At 42.7% G+C, this 22,769-nt stretch overlaps 1 protein-coding gene across 3 annotated transcripts in view; it reads right to left on the reverse strand.

Moving 5' to 3' along the window:
• ripk2 (receptor-interacting serine-threonine kinase 2) overlaps positions 1-22,769 on the reverse strand; it is a 77,917-nt gene that overhangs the window by 33,596 nt on the left and 21,552 nt on the right. For all 3 annotated transcript variants that reach the window (XM_068031636.1, XM_068031637.1, XM_068031638.1), the window contains exons 2-5: positions 17,845-17,998; positions 13,652-13,807; positions 4,432-4,589; positions 792-841 (exon numbers count right to left, since the gene is read on the reverse strand). In XM_068031636.1, coding sequence (XP_067887737.1) covers positions 792-841; positions 4,432-4,589; positions 13,652-13,807; positions 17,845-17,998 — 518 coding nt within the window. The remainder of the gene's footprint in view (positions 1-791; positions 842-4,431; positions 4,590-13,651; positions 13,808-17,844; positions 17,999-22,769) is intronic.

The raw sequence follows: 22,769 nt of genomic DNA on the forward strand, positions 1-22,769 counted from the left end.
AGGCCCTTCGGCCCACCGAGTCTGTGCTGACCAATAACCACCCCTTTATACTAATCCTACAATAATCCCATATTCCCTACCACATCCCCACCATTCTCCTACCACCTACCTACACCAGGGGCAATTTACAAAGGCCAATTTACCTATCAATCTGCAAGTCTTTGGCTGTGGGAGGAAACCAGAGCACCCGGCGGAAACCCACGCGGTCACAGGGAGAACTTGTAAAGTCTGCACAGGCAGTACCCAGAACTGAACCCGGGTCGCTCGAGGTTGCAGTGTTAACCACTACACCACTGTACCGCCCTTACAGCACTCCACTACTAACAGCCTGCCAACCTGAAAATGACACATTTATTCCTACCCTCTGTCTTTTGTCTGTTAATCAATCCTCTTTCCATGCTAATATATTACCCCAGCCCCATGGGCCCTGATCTCGTGGAACAACTTTTCGTGTGGTACTTTATTGAATGCCTTTTGAAAATTAAAATATACTGGTTCCCCTTATCTTGCTAGTTACTTCCCCAAAAAACTCCCTTTCATAAAACTATGCTGCCTGCCTAAAAACATTATGATTTTCTAAGTGCCCTGTTCCCACATCCTTGCTAATGTAGTCCAGCATTTTCCTAATGACTGATGTCAGGCTAACTGGTCTGTATTTCATTGTTTTCTCTCTTGCCTCCTGACAATTAAACATGTTGATAATAATGCCTGGAACTTGATGGATTAGAATATTACATTTATATAGCATAAAGTCAACACAAGGTCTGAAACCAAAAACAAATAGAACTTGCCTTCAAATGGCTGTTTTCGTGAAAGGACTTCCCACATTATTATTGAGTAGCTACAAAGGAATGAAAGTATATTTAGACACAAAATTTGTGAACTGGTAATTAACAAGCACAAATATATTTCTCCTAACCATTTAGATAGCCTGTCACTCTGCACGAGCTCTGCCTGGAGCAATTTAAACACTCAATTACAGTGGATTTTTTTTTTAAACAAAGAAATCCCTTCAGAAATGCTTTACTACTTGGAAAACGTTTAAATATTTCAAATGTGCTGAATTATTTTAACAGTGAACATATATACAAGTTCCAGTCCTTTAAACAGGAAGTTCACAAGTTCTGAATGAAGAGGATATTTCCAGTTATGAAAGCTAAATGTGTTAAGTTATGGCGTTTCAAGTGCCCATCTAAATACTTCTTAAATGTCATGAGTGTTGCTGCCTCTACCACCCCTTCAGGCAGTGCGTTCCAGATTCCAACCACCCTCTGGGTGAAAACATTTTTCCTCAACTCCCCTCTAAACCTCCTGCCCCTTCCCTTAAATCGATGCCCTCTGGTTATTGACCTCCCTACTAAGGGAAAAAGTTTCTTCCTATCTATCCCATCAATGCCCCTCATAATTTTGTATACCTCAATCACAGCCTCCCTCAGTCTTCTTCGCTCCAAGGAAAACAACCCCAGCCTATCCAGTCTCTCTTCATAACTGAAATGCTCCAGCCCAGGCAACATCCTAGTGAATCTCCTCTGCACCCTCTCCAGTGTAATCACATCCTTCCTATAGTGTGGTGCCCAGAACTGTACACAGTACTCCAGCTGTGGCCTAACCAGCGTTTTATACAGCTCCATCATAACCTCCCTGCTCTTGTATTCTATGCCTCGGCTGATAAAGGCAAGTATTCCGTATGCCTTCCTAATCACCTTATCTACCTTTGCTGCTGCCTTCAGTGATCTATGGATAAGCACCCCAAGATCCCTCTGTACTCCTAGGGCCCTACCATCCATTGTACATTCCCTTGCCTTCTTAGTCCTCCCAAAGTACATCACCTCACACTTCTGCCACAGCTCCGCCAATCTTAACAGCCCATCTATATCGTCCTGTAATCTAAGGCCTTCCTCCTCACTATTTACAACACCACCAATTTTCGTGTCGTCTGCGAACTTACTGATCTATACTACTATATTCATTTCAAAATCATTAATGTACACTACAAACAGTTAGGGTTCCAGCACCGATCCCTGCGGCACACCACTGGTCACGGGCCTCCTTTCGCAAAAAACAATCCTCTACCATCACCCTCTGCCTCCTGCCACTAAGCCAATTTTGAATCCAATTTGCCAAATTACCCTGGACCGTATGGACTCTTACCTTCTTAACCAATCTCCCATGTGGGACCTTATCAAAAGCCTTACTCAAGTCCACGTAAATGACATTAACTGCTTTACCCTCATCGACACCTCTAATCACCTCCTCGAAAAATTCAATCAAATTTGTTAGACACGATCTCCCCCTGACAAAGCCATGCTGACTATCCCTGATCAATCCCTGCCTCTCCAAATGGAGATTAATCCTGTCTCAGAATTTTTTCCAATAATTTCCCTACCACTGATGTTAGGCCTAGAATTACATGTTTTATCCCTCCTACCCTTCTTGAATAATGGTACCACATTCACTGTCCTCCAGTCCTCTGGAACCTCTCCTGTGACCAGAGAGGATCTGAAAATTTGTGTCAGAGCCCCCGCTATCTCCTCTGTTGCCTCACATAACAGCCTGGGATACATCTCATCTGGGCCTGGGGATTTACCCACCTTTAAGCCCGCTAATACAGCTCATACTTCCTCCTTTTCAATGCTAATTTGAAATATCTGAATGGGGTGGGCTCAATAGGACTCAATAGGAAGGAGAGACTGGGGGAGAGGAAAAGAGATCACAGGAATGGGGGAAATGTCAGCTGATCTTGGGAAGGAAGATATCGCAGCAGAAGATTTGCTTAACAGGCTGGCAGCGGGGAAGCATGCCTGTGCTCCTCCTGGCCTACAAGCACTGCTGGAAAAGCACTTAGCTGCTTGATCTGGCAGTTCCCACCTCCCTTCAGCTGCTGGGTTTGCCGAGACTTGGGAAACCCAGCCCGCAGCCATGAATTTTAAACAGCTTCCAAAATCTGAAGAACAGAGCCTCATTAAAATATAGTTACAGCCTTGCTTCTCCAGAGCAGGTTACCCAGACCTTTCCAAACCCACCATGGTTAAACCAGATGTAGGCACATTTGCAACGGGTTGGGGGATGGGTTTCACGTACATATCGATTTAACCCTACGACACTTCCCTGTCTGTCTTAGGGGAGTTAAAATTCCCCTTAAGATGTCTGAATGATGTTTCAAAAGTTGTTAGAAGACATCACTATACTACCAAGGAGTGAGCCATTGGTTCGTGGTAGCATTCTTATCTCTGAGCCAGTAGGTACACCATTTGAACCGCGTTCCAGCAATTCCCACTGAATGGAGAGCTAAGATCTGGCTCCGAATGCTGGGTTGATATTCATTGGGATGTTCCTGACTGATGGGTGTGTGTGGCCCCCTCTCATCATATGGATCATGGGAGCCCATTAAACTGTCCCACCATATAGGACTAATCACCCTACTGGCTGGTATAAAGATAGTTACAACTGGAAAGAGCTTTCAGGTCACAGCCTGTTAGACTGACAGTCAGCTTGCAAATATACTCCCATATATGATATGCACAATTATAAATTCAAAAATTAGGCAATTGTTCTAATTTACAGATTCACAGGTATATAATTTCACAGCAGCAATTTCATTGTAAGCACATCAACAGCTACAATAGGTCAGAGCGTCCCAGTACATCAACACAGCTGAAATGATAGACAATTTAAAATACATTTTTGAAAAGCATAACTTTAGATACAAATGTTCAGCTTGTCAAAGGAAACAAACGACAGTACACAACTCTTCCAAAAAGTACAGCACTGTTAACAGTTATGAAGAGCTTAAAATCATGAACCTCGGGGCCCAAATGGTGCCAATTGCATTGAACATCCATAACAATGTAACTCAATGACCCAAAAATCCAAACTCCAGGCTTTTTCACTTTTTTGCCTCTCCCAGAAGGTTGCATGGTTGTATGTGAGTGAGAGAATGGGCATGATGGAATTCAGAACATTTTTCATGCCAGAATGGAACAATCTTGATGCAGCAGCTGATCTTTTCCTGTCCTTGTTTGTATGTTTATAGGCAGATATGATTAGGATAGTTAGGTGAGTTAAAGTCGCGACTATTATTTCTCATCTCAGACAATTCCACGCATCATAAATATAGAAGATTTGAAGGAATGAAGGATCACAGACAATATTTGCCTTGTAAAGGCAAACCATGTGCCATCAGTTTCTTTACAAGAAAATAAATGCTTCGCAACTCAGAATATAGAGATATTAAAATAGTTAGACACTATATTGCAAAAATAGGCTAATATTAGGGGAGTCTGGCAAATGCTGTTTTGATCTGGGGACATAAAGGGAGTTAAGTGTCAAATTTCATGATGGTAAGTCTTATGCAAGAGATAATGATTGGAAACTATTCAAAAATTCAAAACAATAATTTTAATCCATTCTTAAGTGTTAATCTCATTTTACCTGTACATGTCATGTTTTACATCTGCACGCTTTGCTTTGTTAGGCTCATACTGCTCCGGAGCCATGTAGATAACGGTTCCTCCTGCTGTGGGAGATTTAAGGCCTGATGATTTACTCATAGTCAAACGGCGCCATTTTGAGAGTCCAAAGTCTGCAATCTAAACAAAAAAATATTTTTTCCTACTGAACTCAGCTAACCAAATATGTTGACACTTGAATGACAAAATAAATCAATCTTCTGTTTGAAGGAAACCACACTGTTAACTCATGACATGATTTAGAGAGTGCAGGCACATCAGAATGTATGAATATCCTTAAAAGGGAAATGAAGGAAATAAAACAGCTGTTTAATTTTTTGAATAAATTATTCAATCATCCATTAATTCATGGGATGTCAGTGTCACTGGTAAGGCCAGCATTCCTTACCCGTTCCCAATTGCCTTTGAGGAGGTGGTGGTGAATCGCTTTCTTGAACAGCTGCAATCCGTGTGGTGAAGGTACTCCCACAATGCTGTTAGGGATGGAGTTCCAGGATTTGTACCCAACAACAAAAAAGGAACGGTGATGTATTTCCAAATAAATGGTGACTTGAAGGGGAAACGTAGTTATTGGGGTTTCCATGCATCTGCAACATTCGTCCTTCTAGGTGTTGGAGGCTGTGGGTTTGCTGGTGGTGTTAAAGATGCCTTGGTGAATTGCTGCAGTACATCTTTTAGATGGTACATCCTGCAGCCAAGTTGAGTCAGTGGTGGATGGAGTGCCGATCAAGTGGGTTGCTTTGATCTGGATGGTGTTGAGCTCCTGGAGGGTTTTTGGAACTACACTCGTCCAGACAAGTGGAGAATATTCTATCACACTCCTGACTTGTGCCTTGTAGATGGCAGCCAGGCTTTGGGGAGTCATGGATGACTTGCTCTCCACAGAATACCTAACTTTGACCTGCTCTTGTAGTCACAGTATTTATGTGGCTTGTCCAGTTAAGTTTCTGATCTATGGTGGTCCTCAGGAAGTTGTTAGTTGGGATTTCGATGATGGAAATGCCATTGACTATAGTACAGTGAAGCGTTTTCCCCCAATTTTCAATAATTGCAATTTTACTTGGGCTCCTTAATGTCAAGGGCAGTCACTCTCACAGTATCTATGAAATTCAGTTCCTTTGTCCATGTTTGGATCAAGGCTGTAATGAGATCTGGCGTCAAGTGGTCCTGGTGAACCCAAACTGAGCATTGGTGAGCAGGTTATTGGTGAGTAAGTGCTGCTTGATGGGACTGTTGATGACATCTTCCATCACTTTGCTCCCCTTCAGGGAGCGGAGAGGAACTGGACCTGCATGGGAGCACCTGACAGCAGGAGTGGATAAATACAGAGCAAGGCTCGGGGCCTAAGCCTACCTTCAGGGAGTGGAGAGGAGCTGGATCTTTTTGGGAGCACCTAACAGCTTCAGGAGTTTGCACGTGCTGACTGAGATTGAAAAAAAAATAAATCGAACAGTGACATCACAGGAAAGCTGTAAGGAGATTAGTTGGTGCGTAACTGCTGTTAGGGAAAATCTGTAAATAGCTAGGTTAGTACACTATTAGGGTGTGAGAGTTAATAACTGGAAATTAGAAAAACGTAAAACTAAAATTAAAAATTAAGTAGCTATCTTATAATTAATTAAGACACACAAGCAGAAGTGAAGTAAGAAGCTGGTGAGTCTACTGTTTTGTTTTATTTTTACATGGTAATACAAGAAGCCTTACCAAGGTTTAAATTAGTACAGCAAGTGCTGGTGAGGACAGGCATTAATGAAAAAAATTAAGAACATAATTAATTAGTTGTTTAAAAGACAATCAGGATGGCAGCGTAGGTCAGTATGCAGCTGCAGTATGTGGTAGATTGTGGTTACCAATGTGATTCACGGCAACCACGTCTGCAGTAAGTGTCTACGGTTTGAGGAGCTTTGGCTCAGAGTCAATGAGCTGGAGGCTGACCTGCAGACACTGTGATGCATCAGGAAGGGGAAAAGTTACCAGGACACTTTGTTCCAGAAGGCAGTCACACCCCATAGGATAGGGTCTTCTGATTTGGTCAGTGGTCAGGGACAGGAGAATGTGACTGCAAGTGAGGCAGCTAAGAGGATTGAAAAGGCAGAAGTGGAGGAGCCTCAGCCCTTGCAATTGTCCAACAGGTCTGAGGTTTGTTCAGCTTGTATGGATGAGAACGAAGGCTGCAGGGTGGAAGAGCGATCTGACCATGGCATTGTGATACAGGAAGCCATTCAAGCAGGGTGAGTAAATAGGAATGTCGCAGTAGTAGGGGGCAGTTTAAATCAGCGGATAGACACAGTTCTCTGCAGCCGAAGGCAAGAGTCCAGAGGTTGTGTTGCCCTGCCCGGTATGGGACATCTGCTCAAGGTTGGAGAGGAACTTGGAGGGGGAGGATCCAGTTGTTGTGGTCCAAACAGGTACCAACAGCATAGATAGGACTAGGAAGGATAGGCAGTATGAGCAACTAGGGGCTAAATTAAAAAGTAGAAAGTCATAGGTAATCATCTCTGGATTATTTATCCCATAGCAGTTTTCTCGTGGCTATGGTAATAATCTCTGGATTATTACCACAGCTACGAGCAAACTGCCGTGGGACAAATAAGATTAGAGAGTTAAATGCGTGGCTCAAAGTTTGGTGTGGGAGAAATGGGTTTCGATTCATGGGGCCAGTACTGGGGAAAGTGGGAGCTGTACTGTTGGGACAGTCTTCACCTGAACCATGCTGGGACCAGTGTTCTGGCGAGTTGTAGAACTAGGGCTGTTATTCAAAATGTTCAACAAAAATATTTTCTACTGAAAAACAAAAACTCAGCAAGGAAGACCGATCTGTGGCTCACTCAGGAAGTCAAGGATAGTATTAGAGGGTGGATGGAATCTGGAACACACTACCTGAAGGGGTGGTAGAGGCAGGAACCATCACAACATTTAAGAAGTATTTAGATGTGCACTTGAAACACCATAGCATACAAAGCAAGTTCTCCCTGTGACGTGTGGGTTTTCGCTGGGTGCTCCAGTTTCCTCCCACAGCCAAAGACTTGCAGGTTGATAGGTAAATTGGCCATTGTAAATTGCCCCTAGTGTAGGTAGGTGGTAGGGAATATGGGATTACTGTAGGGTTAGTATAAATGGGTGGTTGTTGGTCGGCACAGACTCGGTGGGCCAAAGGGCCTGTTTCAGTGCTGTATCTCCTAAAAAAAAAGCTACACGCCAAGTGCTGGAAAATAGGAATAGAATAGATAGGTGCTTGATGGCCGGCACAGACACGATGGGCCGAAGGGCCTGTATCTGTGCTACATAACTCTATTATTCTATTAGATTAAAAGAGGCTTACAATGTTGCCAAAAAGAGTAGCAAGAATGAGGATTGGGAGTGGTTTGGAAACCAGAAATGTTGGGCTCTGTGGCTGGGGGATGGCCAGAAGATCGTTCTGGTAGAGGCCTGCCATGGAGGCCGACGGGACCACAATTTCAATATTTAAATCAACGACATGAATAAATTTAAATGAACTTACCCGCAATCTTATGGGCCCACCGCGATTCTCAGTGAGGCAGCCGGCACTCCTGTGCCTTCAATTCCCCATATGGGGAAAGCTGGCGTGACACTGGTGAGGACAGGGAAGGAGTTAAGATTTCCAGTCCAGGGTGGTGCGGGGGGGTAGAAAATGGGGTCAAATAAACATAATGAGTGTAGAGGATGGTGGGAAGGAGTGAACTTTAAACTTTGTGCTCTTTGGGGGGAGGGGTGGGAAGGTCAGATTTAAAGGGTAAGTGTTTTGGGCAGGGAAGGGCAAATACTGTAATATTTATTGAAGAATTGGAAAGGGGTGTTACAAATTTTTGGGGGGGGGGGGTTCACTTTAAAAATTCACATTTGCTGGCAGGGCTGGCAATTTTTTGAGCTCGCTGCTGGGAGCGATGGCGGGCTCTTAAAGTGCAGCCCAAAAAGTGGGTAAAAATGGAGCATTTTCAAGTTGGCAGTCGCAAGGATCGGTGCTGGGGCCTCAGCCATTTACACTCTATATTAATGACCTGGATGAAGAGACGGAGAATAATGTATTTAAATCAGATGATACAAAGGTGCCTGAAAAGGATACAAAGAGGCTGCAAAGAGATTACAGATAGGTTAAGTGAGTGGGCAACAAGATGGCAGATGGACTACAATATAGGGAAATGTGAAGTTATTCATTTTGGGTGTAAGAGTAGAAAAGCAGAATTTTTTTTAAAAAGGTGTGAAACTTATAAGTGTTGATGTTCAAAGAGACTTGGGTGTGCTTGTACAAAGAACACAAAGTTAGCATGCAGGTACAGCAAGCAATTAGGAAAGCAAATGGTATGTTGGCCTTCCTTTATTGCAAGGGGACTGGAGTATAGGAATAAAGCAGTCTTACTACAATTATACAGGGTTTTGGTGAGACTGATCTGGAGTGGAGTTTTGGTCTCCATATTTAAGAAAGGATATTACTTGCATTGGCAGTGGATATGCTGAAAAGTTCACGAGATTGGTCCCTGGGATGAGGGGATTATCCGAAGATGACAGGATGAATGAATGGGCCTGTGCTCTCTGGAGTTTAGAAGAATGAGAGGTGATCTTATTGAATCATACAACATTCTGAAGGGGCTGGATAGGGTAGACAGAGAGATTGTTTCTGTTGCTAGAGGAATCTAAAACACAGGGGCACAGTCTCAGGATAAGGGGCCGATAATTTAGGACTGAGATCAGGAGAAATTACTTAACTCAAAAGGGAATCTTTGGAATTCTCTATCCCAGAGGGTTGTGGATGTTCTAATCTTGAATACATTCAAGCCTGGGATAGACAGATTTTTGGTCTCTCAGGGAATCAAGGGACAGGGTGAGCAGGCGGGAACGTGGAGTTGAAGCCCAAGATCAGCCATGATCACATTGAATGGTGGAGCAGTCTTGATGGGCCAAATGGTCCACTCCTGCTCCTATTTCTTGTAATGAGGCAGTAAATGGCTGGATTGAATTTGTCCTGCTTTTTTGTGGACAGGACATATCTAGGCAATTTTACCCTTTGCCAAGTAGATGCCAGTGCTGTAGCTGTACTGAAACAGCTTTGCGACAGATGTAGCTAGTTCTGAAGCACAAGTCTTCAATACTGCAGTAGGATGTTGTCGGGGCCCATAGCCTTTGCTGTATCCAGTGAGCTCAGTCATTCCTTGATGTCACGTGGTGTCAATGAAATTGGCTGGCAGGTGTGATGGTGGGAACATCAGGAGGAGGCCGAGATAGATCAACAAATCATACTCCTCCTACTGAGTGTATGACACTGGCAGCACACTGCAGTTTTGGGCTGGAATAATTCAACAATTATGAAAGCCATTTGAGATGTAAGGACATCTTTGAAGAATTAACTGCCAAGGCCAACAACATTTCTGGTTACAAAGGGAGGGTGACTTTAAAGTATTGAGAGTGCCATCCAGTTACATTAAATGTTTTATATTTTATATAAAAAAGCACGAGGGAAAAAAATAGGAGAATATGCTGATAGGATTAGATGAATTAGAATGGCAAGAGGGCATAATCACTGACACAGACCTGAGCTGAACGGCCTCTTTCTGTGCTCTGCAATAGATGAACTTTGGGATATAATCAAACATACTCTGATTCTCTTAAGAGTGGAAATGCATTTTCATCAATGAATCATGTGATTGACATTTAAATGCTTTCTACTTAGTCAAGCAGTTGCAAAATACTTCTGTGTCTTTTGCAAGGAGTAAAGTAACATGCTGCTGAGTAACCTACAATTAACTCTATGTAAAAATCAAGGTAAGTTACTCTGTTTAGTCATTGTTTAAAACATTGCTCCAACAAGCACAGAATTGAGATTTTGTGTTCAGTTTTCAGCATTACATGAACTAAAGAATACAGGCTGAATTTTAAAAGTTACAACTCGCTTGCAGTGGGGGAGGCCAGTAGTAGGTCAGGAACCCGGAAATATCAGCAGCAAATTTGTCTGTGGCTTTATGACTCAGCCATGACATTTGCATCTGACTTCCAGGCTTCCAGACCAATTAGATAGAACAGGTGAACTGATGACTCAGCTCCAATATCTAAAGGGTTCCTGCGAGGATCAGAATGGAAGCATTCCAACATAAGTTAGATAAGTTAGACAAGAAAACGTTGTTCACATTAACTCATGGTACAAGGACTAGGGGACACATATTGAAAGTTTTGGGAAAAAGATGCAGGGAATATTTTTTTACGAAGCGGGTGATAATGACTTGGAACTCGCTGCCCAAAAGAGTGGTGGAAGTACAGACAATCAATGGCTTCAAGAGGCAGTTGGATGGCCACTGAGAGAAACAGACTTGCAGGGCTATGGGGATCGAGACGGGGAGTGGGGCTGACAGCATAGCTCTGTGGAGAGCCAGCATGGGCTCATGGAAAGTATCAGAACTGAGACAACAGCTGGACAAATGGAGAGTCAATGTCCAAAGGCTGCACCACCATTCCCAGATGCATCCCTGGACATTATGCTGCAGGCTGTAAGGGTCTGCAGGGGGGGTTCTCTTCCCCATGAACGGGAGGAAGAAGGGAGCCACAGAGAACAAGCAGGCGTGGCCAGAAGTGGCAGAGGAAGTCAGCAGCAGGAGTGCGTTGCCTCGTTCCTGGAAACTGTGCCGCAAAAGGTGTAAATGACCTGATCAGGGCAGGAAAGATGAGTGGCATTCCACATTCAAGTGCAAATCTCCTTACTCTGCCTTGCCTAGGCTCCTCCTGCGTATCACTCCCCAGGTGAGCACACCTTGCAGGTGAACCTCCTCACATCACCATCTGGCCAGCCACCAATGACACTCACCCTCATCTTAGTGCAAAGAGGGTGGTAGGGGTCTGGAACTCACTGCTTGAAAGAGTAGTAGCGGCAGAAACCCTCAACTAGTTTAAAAGGTGTCTGGACATGCACCTCAAGAGTTGTAACCTGCAGGGCTGCGGATCAAATGCTGGAAGGTGCAATTAGGCTGGGTGGCTCATTTTTCAGCCAGCGCAGACACGATGGGCCAAGTGGCCTCTTTCTGTGTTGTAAATTTGCTATGATTTCTATGACAGCAGTATCAGCCTATTTCTCATGCAATGATGCTCAATTAATTCCTTCCCCACCCACTTTGTTTTCCATAAAGCACTGACTGATACTTGTGATGCTGTTCCACTATGGCTGGCAGCCCTGCAGTAGCTTTTTCCAATGGCCATTCTTCATGTGTGTCCCTGGACAGTGAAAGTCAGCAGACTATTTTATCAGTGGGGGTGGGACATCAGTGCCAAGCCTTGTCTTGCTCTCATCCAGTATATGATATGCTGATATAGATATACATACACACAAACTTTCCAAAAGGTACTACCTGGTCGCAGGCAAGACAAAGGCAATATGAGTGATTTTTCATTTCCTAGCCTAAGAACACGCCACTGCCACTCTGACCAGAATGGCTAACCAGATAAATTGAGGGATCAAATTTAGATTTTTCTTGGCCTCTAAACTCAGTTTCATGTCAAAAAAAATCAGATTTGAAGTGTTGCTGAAAAAAACACTAACATGAATAGCTTTCCAAAACTTTAAAAGCAGTATCTTATATCTGATAAGTATATTTTTGTCACATAAAAGCTCAAGAGTTCATAGCAGGTGTATCCAAACTGCAGCCCCTGAGCACTGAATCTATTCAAGTCAAGTCAATTCTATTTAGACTTCTCACGACTCCACAAAATACTGTGGGTCACTGCCAGCCCACGTTCCTCCATCAACCTCCCAAAGTGTTAACTATAGGCCAACTTGGCATTGGAGCTGGGCAGGTTTCCAAAGGCTTTGACCATTGAGCTGCATCACAGCATCCTAATGACATATATAGCTCACTGGTTTAATGGAGATGAGGCTGAGGCCCAATTTTTGTTGAGACTTGAGCAAAACGTGCTCAATTGCAAATATTTCATGATGCATATTCTGAGTCAATTTCAAGTGGTACAGGAGTTTCTCTCCCATCGTTTTCAACTTGTAAATTTAGGCTTCTTCTTAATTTTCTATATTTATACTCCCTGAGAACATCAGCATCCATAGATGAGTTCACTCTTTGCAGGAACCAAAATTTGACAGTATGCATAAAATATATTGGGACATAGGAAGAGCCATGAATCGTTATACCATTGGAAATGGTCACGAAATGGGCATCGTGGCAAATGCATGGCAGAACATTGTAGCCCAATACTCAGTAGAAATTAAGCTTCACTCTCATCTCCATTAAGCCAATGAGCTGTGGATGCAAATCAGAAATTGTACAGCATATATGATCTTGCCAAAACAGTAAAAACCACCATGTTGATAGAAGGTTGAATGTCCAATTTAAATTTATTGCAATAAATAACATTAGACAGAATCAAGACGAAATCAGCAAATTAGATCATGACATATTACTTAACATCCACAATTGTATTAACATGTACTAAATCCCATGTAATAAATAAATTTGAGATACCTTTGGAATCCTTAACTAAGTTTGTAAGCCATACACAGCATCCATTGCACCAAGTTTTGGCTCATCATTGTGACATGGTTAAATGGCTGAATCAGGTAAACTACCGAAATGGCCAAAATAGGACTATACTACAGAAAAAAGTAGTATCAGCCAAAATTTTCAGTCCCGATTGTAATCGAGCAACCCTGTTGGAAAGTGTATAATGTCTGATAATGGCTCAACTCCAGGGACCCCAGGGTCAAAAGTCTGTGGCCACTTATCATCTAGGGTCACAGCATGGCCACTTGGAGGTCAGCTGGTGTCCATAGAGCCATACACCAGCAAGAGTCACCCTAGCATTTTTGTTCTGAATTCAAAGAATTAAGTTATGATTTTCCATTTGATTACTAGCTCTATTATTGTAGAGAAGTGCTTGAATAAGCTAACTGAGGGGGATCAAACTCTCCTGACTAGCCAGCAACAAAATGCCAAATTAATTTAGTGAGTCTAAACCAAATGAGTAAAGTGGACAGCCAGAAACAAAAAAAAAAGCTCCACAAGAGCTACACACCAGGATTGGGAAAAACGAACTGGTGGAAACAGTGTCAGATATTCTAACTTTTCAAAGGTTGTTAAAATGTCCTAGTGATTATTTAACAAGCATATTAAGATGAAGTATTAATTATTGTAATAGCGTAATACTGAATTCTAATTGAACAGACCATTTCTTACCTTTACATGAAATTCACCATCGAGCAGAATATTTTGTGCCTTCAGATCATGATGCATCAATGGTGGGTTCATGTTATGAAGGAAATTCACTCCGAGTGCGATTTCATATAGTATGCGAAGTCGCAATGACCAAGGAAGTGTTGGATAAGTATCTTTCTGCATCAGAAAAGGACATGTCTGTTTTTTTTTAAGCGAACTCATCTAGAAAGATAAATTATCATGCACCTGACAACTCTACAGAAGTTAACATTTTTAAGTTTGTTAAACACAGACAATACTGTAGCATATTGGTAATGTTATTGGATTAGTAGTCCAGAGGACTGGACTAATGCCCCATAGACAGGAATTCAAATCCCACCAAGGCGGGGGGTGGGGGGAGGGAATTTAAATTCAATTAATTAATACATTGGGAATAAAATGCTAATCTCATTGATAATGATCATGAAACTACTGGATTGCTGTTAAAAACACATCTGGTTCAATCATGCCCTTCAAGGAAGGAAATCTGCTGTCCTTACCCTGTCTGGCCTACCTGCAACTCTACATCAGTGACTCTTAACTCCTTCTGAAATCATTCAGTTGTATCAAACCACTGCAAAAAAGCTGAACAACAACATCTGGGGACTTGTGCCAAAATTGGGAGTGTTATCCCACAGATTAGTTAAGCAACATCCTGATAGAGCCAAACTCACTGAATTATCCCTTCCAGCCAATGTCCCAGACTCCATCAGCACCATCCCTGGGTATGTCCTGTCCTACCAAAAGTGGTGGCAGGATGATATACAGACAGGAAGGAGTGGTCCTGGAAGTCCTCAACATTGACTCCAGACCCCATGAAGACTCATGGCATCATCTGGTCAAATACGGGCATGGAAACCTCGGTCCTCCTTCAGCAGATGAATCAGTACTCTTCCATATTGAACAAAGCCTGGAAGAAACACTGAGGGTAGTAAGTGTACATAATACACTCTGAGTGGGGGATTTCAATGCCTATCACCAAGAATGGATTGGCAGCACCATAACTGATCGCGCTGGCAGACTGGTGAGCAAACCAAAACAAGGGAAAAACTTACTCGATCTTATCCTCACCAATCTACCTGCCATAGATGAATCTGTATGACACCACACAATCCTTGTGGCGTCAATGTCCCATCTTCCCACTAATAACATCCTTCATCATGTTGTATGGCATCACCACCGTGGTAAATGATATAGACTCAGAACAGGTCTAGTAGTTCAAAACTGGGCAACCATGAGGCACTGTGGGCCATCAGCAGGAGCAGAATTGCATTCAACCACAATCTGTAAACCTCATGGCCCAGCATATCCCCCATTCTACCATTACCAACAAGCCAAGGACCAACCCTGGCTCAATGAGGAGTGTAGGAGAGCATTCCAGGAGCAGCACCAGCTGTAGATGAAAATGAGCTGCCAACCTATTGAAGCTACAACACAGGACTACATGGATGCTAAACAGCAGAAGCAGCATATGATAGACACAGCTAAGTGATCCCACCACCAATGAATCAGATCAAAGCTCTGCTGTCCTGCTACATCCAGTCATGAATGGTGGTGGACAATTAAACAACTAACTGGAGAAGGAGGCTCCATAAATATCCCCATTCTCATGATGGGGGGGCCTAGCACATCAGTGCAAAAGACAACGCTGAAGCATTTGCAACCATCTTTAGCTGGAAGTGCCAAGTGGATGATGCATCCTGGCCTCCTCCTGAGATCCGCATCTTCCGGCAATTCGATTCACTCCATGTGATATCAAGAAACGCCTGATGGGACTGGATACAGTAGATGTAGTACTGAAGACTTGTGCTGCAGAACTAGCCATGCCCCTAGATAAGCTTTTTTCTGGTACAGCTACAACACTGATGGCTGCTAGACAATATGGAAAGTTGCCCAGGAATGTCATGTCCACAAAAAGCAGGACAAATCCAATCTGTTCCATCACCATTACATCAGTCTACACTCAATCATCAGCAAAGTGATGGAAGGTGTTGTTGATAACGCTATCAAGTGGCACTTACTCAGCAACGATCTGCTCACAGATGCTCAGTTTTGTTTGCACCAGGGCCACTCGGCTCCTGACCTCATTGCAGCCTTGGTCCAAACATGGAGAAAAGAGTTGAATTCAAGAGGTGAGTTGACAGCAATTGCCCTTGATATCAACGCACCATTTGACTGAGTGTGGCCTCAAAGGAGTTCTAGTAAAATTGAAGTCAATCGGAATTGGGGGAAAACTCTCCACTGGTTGGAGTCATTGCTAACACAAAAGATGGTGGTTGTGGTTGTTTGAGGTCAATCATCTCAACCCCAGGACATCAGTGCAGTCAATACTCAGGGTAGTGTCCTTGGCCCAACCATCTTCAGTTGCTTTCTCCAACATAAGGTCAGAAGTGGGACGTCCTCTGATGATTTCAGTGTTTAGTACCATTGGCAACACTTCAGATACTGAAGTAGTCTGTGCCCACATGCCAAAAGATCTGGACAACATTCAGGCTTGAATTTTATAAGTGACAAGTAACATATATGCCACACAAGTGCCAGGCAATGACCATCTCCAACAAGAATCTAACCATCTCCCCATGACATTACTATTGCTAAAACTCCCCACCCCCACCCCACCGTCATCATCCTGGGGTTATCATTGACCAGAAACCTAACTGGACCAGCCATATCGATACTGTGACTACAAGGGCACATCAGAGGCTGGGAATTCTGCAGCAAATAACTCATCTCCTGACTCCACCAACTATAAGGCATAATCAGGAGTGTGATGGGATGTTCTCCACTTGCGTGGATGAATACAGCTGCAACAACATTCAAGAAGCTTGACGCCAAGCCAACCAAGACAAAGCAGCCCGAGTGACTGGCACCCCATCCACCTCATTAAACATTCATTCCCTCCACCACTAGCACACAGCAGCAGCAGTGTCTATCATCTACAAGATGCACTGCAGCAACTAGCCAAGCCTCCTTCCAAACCCACAACTTCTACCACCTAGAAGGGCAAGGGCAGCAGATGCATGGGAACACCATCACCTGCAAGTTCTCCTCCAAGCCACACACCATTCTGACTTGGAACTATATTGCCATTCCTTCACCGTTACTTAATCAGAATCCTGGAACTCCCTCCCAAACAGCTTCTCAAGGGCAATTAGGGATAGGCAATAAATGCCAGCTTTGCCAGTGACACATCCTAGGATGTAAGCCACAGAAAATCTCGATTACAATGTTTAGTTGTAAACATATAGTTGGACAATCCAGTTTTCAGATATAAACTAACAAATGAATGTATTCCACCTCCACTAACCTTCTTTCCTGCTGGTACACAGGACTTGTCAATGAAGGATAGTATGTAATCTACAACTACACTCCAACCAATGCCTGGCTCAAAGCAGCCAGGAAGGTGCTCGAGAGTTAGAAGTGTGGAAATGCACACTCCTATGAAGTAGTATCTAGCATATACTTGTGCACTCACCATAATAGCACTACATTGCTGGTGGGGCTGCTGGAAGGGAGGCAGAGCTGGGTATAGTACAATCTATCATCCAGCAACTCCACAGCATAATCTGTAATATCTATACCTTAAATCATTTGGGCTATGCAAACAAAATGTTACATCAAGTCATAATTTGGTACCATATGAAATAATTTGCTGGCAGTGAAAGATTTAACAATACTGAGTCTAATGTAACACATTTTTAGAGCCAAAGGACAAACTCCAATGGGAAAATTACACCAATAACTTAAAATCCACTCCAATTTCAAACAAACAACAGATATGAAGAAGAAAATTATTATTCAATAGAATTAAATAATTAGACCATTAATTTTAGCTAACTAGGGATCTGATAATCTAGTAACCAGATTAAATGCCCGAGATCTAAATCTCCAATTAATACAGTCAAGATAAAAATCCACTTCCGAGTTTCTTCGTGGTTAGCGTATTATGCTGCACACATTTACTAGGTTTTCACATTTTCTACATAACAGTGACTACATTTCAAAAGTGTTTAATTGGTTGTAAATTACTTTGGGATATCCTGAGGTCATGAAATGTGCCATATAAATGCAAGTCTTTCTTTATTACTTCTTTCCAAGGTTTGTCACAAGAAATTATATGTTAACAATGTGCACAGAATAATGACTGTAGAAACATCTTCGTTTGATCACAATACCTGATAAAGGAGTTGGTCCAAAGACCCATTGCTCATATATTCCGTCACAATGCCCATGAATTCAGGTTCATTGCAAATACCATAAATTTGGATTATGTGGGAAAATCTGGCTCTGTGCAAGACCTCTGCTTCCTTCAACAGACTGTTCCTTTCCCTTTGGGAAAAAAAGAAAAAGAGAAAGAAATATTGGAACTATTCATAGAAGCATTTTCTCTGTCACTCCAAGGGAGATTATGAAGGAAGGGGAGGTACCAGGGAGTAATAGATAACTGTTGCATTGACATCACACCCAAACACAAAAATATGTTTGTAATGTAGTGAGATGTTTCAATTATCAAAGACACCTTACTGATTACAAAGTCCCTCGAGCATACAGTACCCTACAAATGTCAAGTTTAGATGACCTTTTTTAAAAAAAATAAAAAAGGTGGCATTCAACAAATTTGAAATAATCACAATTACAGAAAATATAACTTGTGCACTTTTATTACTACCATATGATTAGCGTTCGCCAGAGCTGGCAGACAGCCATAAAGGCAGGGCTAAAGTGTGGCGAGACGATGAGACTTAGCAGTTGGCAGGAAAAAAGACAGAGGTGCAAGGGAAGAGCCAACTGTGTAACAGCCCCGACAATCACATTTTTCTGCAGCACCTGTGGAAGAGCCTGTCACTCTAGAATTGGCCTTTATAGCCACTCCAGGCGCTGCTCTACACACCACTGACCACCTCCAGGTGCTTACCCATTGTCTCTCGAGATAAGGAGGCCAAAGAAGATGATTAGAATACATTCTGCAAATCTGTAGACAAGCTGCAACTATACATAAATCTGCATTATTCAGAATGCGGACAATCGCACAGAATGGCCTGACTTGCAAAAAGCTTGCAAGTGTTCCAATATTCCAATCTGGAATAGAAATAATTCTACAGTATGCACCACCAACAAGCAGAATTAATTTGACATTTCTCACAAAGGCTTGGGTCAAACTGTCATTAGTTTGAAGTTATTTGCCAGTAGAGAAATTTTATTCAGTACATGTAAGCATCCTTGGCAACAAAGTACACCCTCTTCCAAGTCAGAAGGGCACTGGTTCAGACCACACTCCAGGACCTGAGCAGGTAATCTACTACCATATAATCTTCAAAGCAGTGCACAGGAAGTGCTGTATTGTTTTAGCTGCCAACTTTCAGATGAGACTGAAACCACCAGTCCCCTCCCACCCCCAGCCAATGTTAGTCCATTCAGGTGGATGTAAAAGACTTCGAAGAGGAGCAGATTTCTCCTGGTCTTCTGATCAAAATTCTTGCCTCAACCAACAGCGCAAAAACAGATCAGCGCTGCCAATAAACAGATAAACACCACAACCTTCTATCTATACAGCACCATTAACGTTAAAATATCCCATGGCATTTTAATGATACATGAATGGAAAACAGATGCCAACGTAAGAAAGCAGCAATTAGGAAGGCTGACCAAAGGCTTGGTTGAAAAAAAAGAATTTTGAGAACATTTTTAAGAAGTGGAAAGTGAGGTTCAGAGTCAAAGAGGATTAGGGAGAGAATTCCAGACAGTCGGGCAGAACTCTCTGCCAACATACGTAAAAACATCCGAATTAGGAGCAGCAGTAAGCCACTAAAGGTTGGGAGGGTGGGGAGGGGGGGTGGGGGGCGAAGGAAGATGGTGGCAGTGATAATGTCACTAGACTAGTAATCCAGAGCCCAGATTAATGCTCTGGGGACATTGGTTCAAATCCCACCACAGCAGATGGTGAAATTTGAATTCAATTAATAAATCTGGAATTAAAAGCTAGTATAACGGCGACCATGAAACCATTGTCAATTGTTGTAAAAACTCATCTGGTTCACTAATGCCGTCCTTATCTGGTCTGGACCCATAGCAATGTGGCTAACTCTTAAAATGCCCTCTGAAATGGCCTTGCAAGCCACTCAGTTCAAGGGCATTCACAATCCCGCCTACCCCAATAACCTTTCATCTCCTTGCTCAACAAGGACCTATCTACCTCTACCTCAAAAATATTTAAAGACACTGCTTCCACCACCTTTTGAAGAGAGTTCCAAAGACTCACGACCCTCAGAGAAAATAAATTCTCCTCATCTCTGTCTTAAATGGGCGACCCCTTATTTTTAAAACAGTGCCATCAATGATTGGAGGAGGGGAAGGTGAATGAGACTGGAGTCAGATGAAAGGAGAGTTCAAGCTAGAGGTGTTGCAGAAATAGGGTGCTGCATAACCATGGAGGAATTTAAAGATGCATAAGAGGATTAAATTAGAGATTTTAGGGAACTAGCTTCGATAAGCAAGGATAGGAGCCATTGCAAATGCCCAGTAGTGCAGTAGAACACCTGTTCCAGATTTTGACAGGGTGTAAATTAACAGTCAATTATTTTAGTTAGTATTTGTAGGACACTCTATGCAAACTAGCTGTTGCATTTGCCTACATAACAAAAGTGACTACATGGCACTTCAACGATACATGAATGGAAAACAGAAATAATTAAATAATTAATTGGTGGTAAAGCACTTTGGGACATTCTGAAGATGTGAAAAGTACAATATAATGGAAAATTGTTCCTTATTCAGCTGTAGGATTCATCAAGGCCAAGTCCAATACTATATTTTTCAGCAAGGGTCACTGATTATAGATCAGGAGTGGAAACTATTGCTTACTGTTGCACAATTGCTTACTATTACACAACAGCGCTTCTGACATGTCTTCCTTTATCCTCAATTGAGGATGCCCCCCCACTGTGGTCCATAGGGCCCTGAACCGTGTCCGACCCATTTCCCGCACTTCTGCCCTCACCCCTCCCCTCCCTGCCAGAACCGTTATAGGATTCGCCTTGTCCTCACTTGCCACCCACCAGCCTCCACATCCAGAGGATCATCCTCCGCCATTTCCGCCACCTCCGGTGTGATGCTACTACCAAACACATCTTCATTTCCCCTCCCGTCAGTATTCTGAAGAGATCATTCCCTCCGCGACACCCTGGTCCACTCCTTAATCACCCCGACCTGCCCTTTTACCTCCTCTCTCCTCACCATCCAAGGCAACAATCCTTCAAGGTGAAGCAGCAATTTACTTGTACTTCCTTCAATTTAGTAACTGTATTCGCTGCTCAAAGTGTGGTCGTCTGTATACTGGGAAGACCAAACGCAGATTGGGTGACCGCTTTGCAGAATACCTCCTCTCAGTCCAAAAGCAAGACGCCGAGCTTCCGGTCGTTTGCCATATCAACACACCCCACTGCTCTCATGTCAACATTTCTGTTCTTGGCCTGTTGCAGTGAACATCAACTCAAGCTCGAGGAGCAGCACCTGATCTTTCGATTAGGCACTCTACAGCCTTGTGGACTGAACACTGAGATCAATTACTTCAGAACATGAACAGCCTTCTTTTATATTTTTAATTTTATTTCATTTCATTTTTTTTTCAACCATGTGCTTGTTTTTCATGTAGATAGAGTTGCTCATTACTCTGCCATTAACACTCGCTCTGGACTAATGCTTTGTCTTTCACCACAAGCATTAAAACACTCTTTGCCTTTGTCCCAGACAATTTTGTTATTTAATCTCTCCTGCCCTATCAAACACCTTCCCTCTTGTTCTCTTCCCACCCCCCCCCCCCCCCCTTCACTTGCTTAAAACCTAATTCTTTTCTAACCTTTGCCAGTTCGGATGAAAGGTCACCGACCTGAAACGTTAACTCTGCTTCTCTCCACAGATGTTGCCTGACCTGCTCAGTATTTCCAGGGCTTTGTTTTTATTTCAGATTTCCAGTATCTGCAGTATTTTTCTTTGATTTATTGCTTACTGTTTCCTGCCTTAGCTTGGGGCACCATGACTAATTATAGTCTCTGGCAGTGTCATCATTTAGAACGTCTGAGCCAGCTCACATCAGGAATTGATCCTGGGATCTTTCAGAACTGTATAGCTCAGATGCATACCACATGATTTACCCACTGAGCTATCAGGTGAACATTCCATGCATCTAGCCAATTGGATTCTTTCCAGTGAACGCAGGGGCTTGCACATAACTCATCTGTGCTAGAAACATCACCAGGAAATTTCAAAAGGGAACATAAAGGAAATTTCCCCAGTGTGTTTCAGACTCCTGTAAAATTTGTCCAGAATTAAAAACAAAAAATGACTCAGAACTTCTCAAAACTGTGGAGAAAAAAATATTGATGCTGGGTTTATTTGTGTTGTGAAATTTAAATAAAGAGCAAAAGGTACCAATTACGATCAATAATTGATTTTTTTTTAAAACAACGAAAATTGAGATTTTTTTCTAATGGAGTAACAATAATGAAACAACTCCATCCAGGAGCAAAACTCCAAAAATCAGATCACAACTCTGATGCAATGTGAGCTTGGGGAAAGGAGGGGCTCTTGCAAGTCTACAACAATGAGCCAGTTCTCTTAAAAAGGAAGGGACTTTTCAGTTCAATGCAGAACAATCCTAATGATGGATAAGTAGGAATTTTAATACTGTCATACGGATTAACTCCAGTGAGCTGAATTAATATTCAGCCAGATATATATTTGTTTTCCCTTCACAGTTAATGGAGCCAAAAACCTACAAATGCTGCTTTCCCAGCATAAATGCCAGAATGTGTCCACCTGAAAACCCCAGTGCTGACCTTCGCAAATTTGGCAAGCCCAGAGGATATGTATTCATGGCCTGTACGAAAAAGGTTATTGTCTTGAGAATTGCAGGCAAGGGTGAAAAGTTGTTCAGGGTGTTGCAGACAATGCTACAAGTAAATCAATCAGTGTTAAACCAAATTCAATCTTACTGAATACATGTTCGAACAAATGACAACAGTTTTACATAGTCTGCTGATAGAGACCACTTTTCATGTTCAGCACTAGAATTAAATTGCTGCACAAGTTATTGGGAAGTCAA

This window comes from Heterodontus francisci, chromosome 5, assembly GCF_036365525.1.
Source record: "Heterodontus francisci isolate sHetFra1 chromosome 5, sHetFra1.hap1, whole genome shotgun sequence".
In the NCBI taxonomy this organism is placed as follows: Eukaryota; Metazoa; Chordata; class Chondrichthyes; order Heterodontiformes; family Heterodontidae; genus Heterodontus; species Heterodontus francisci.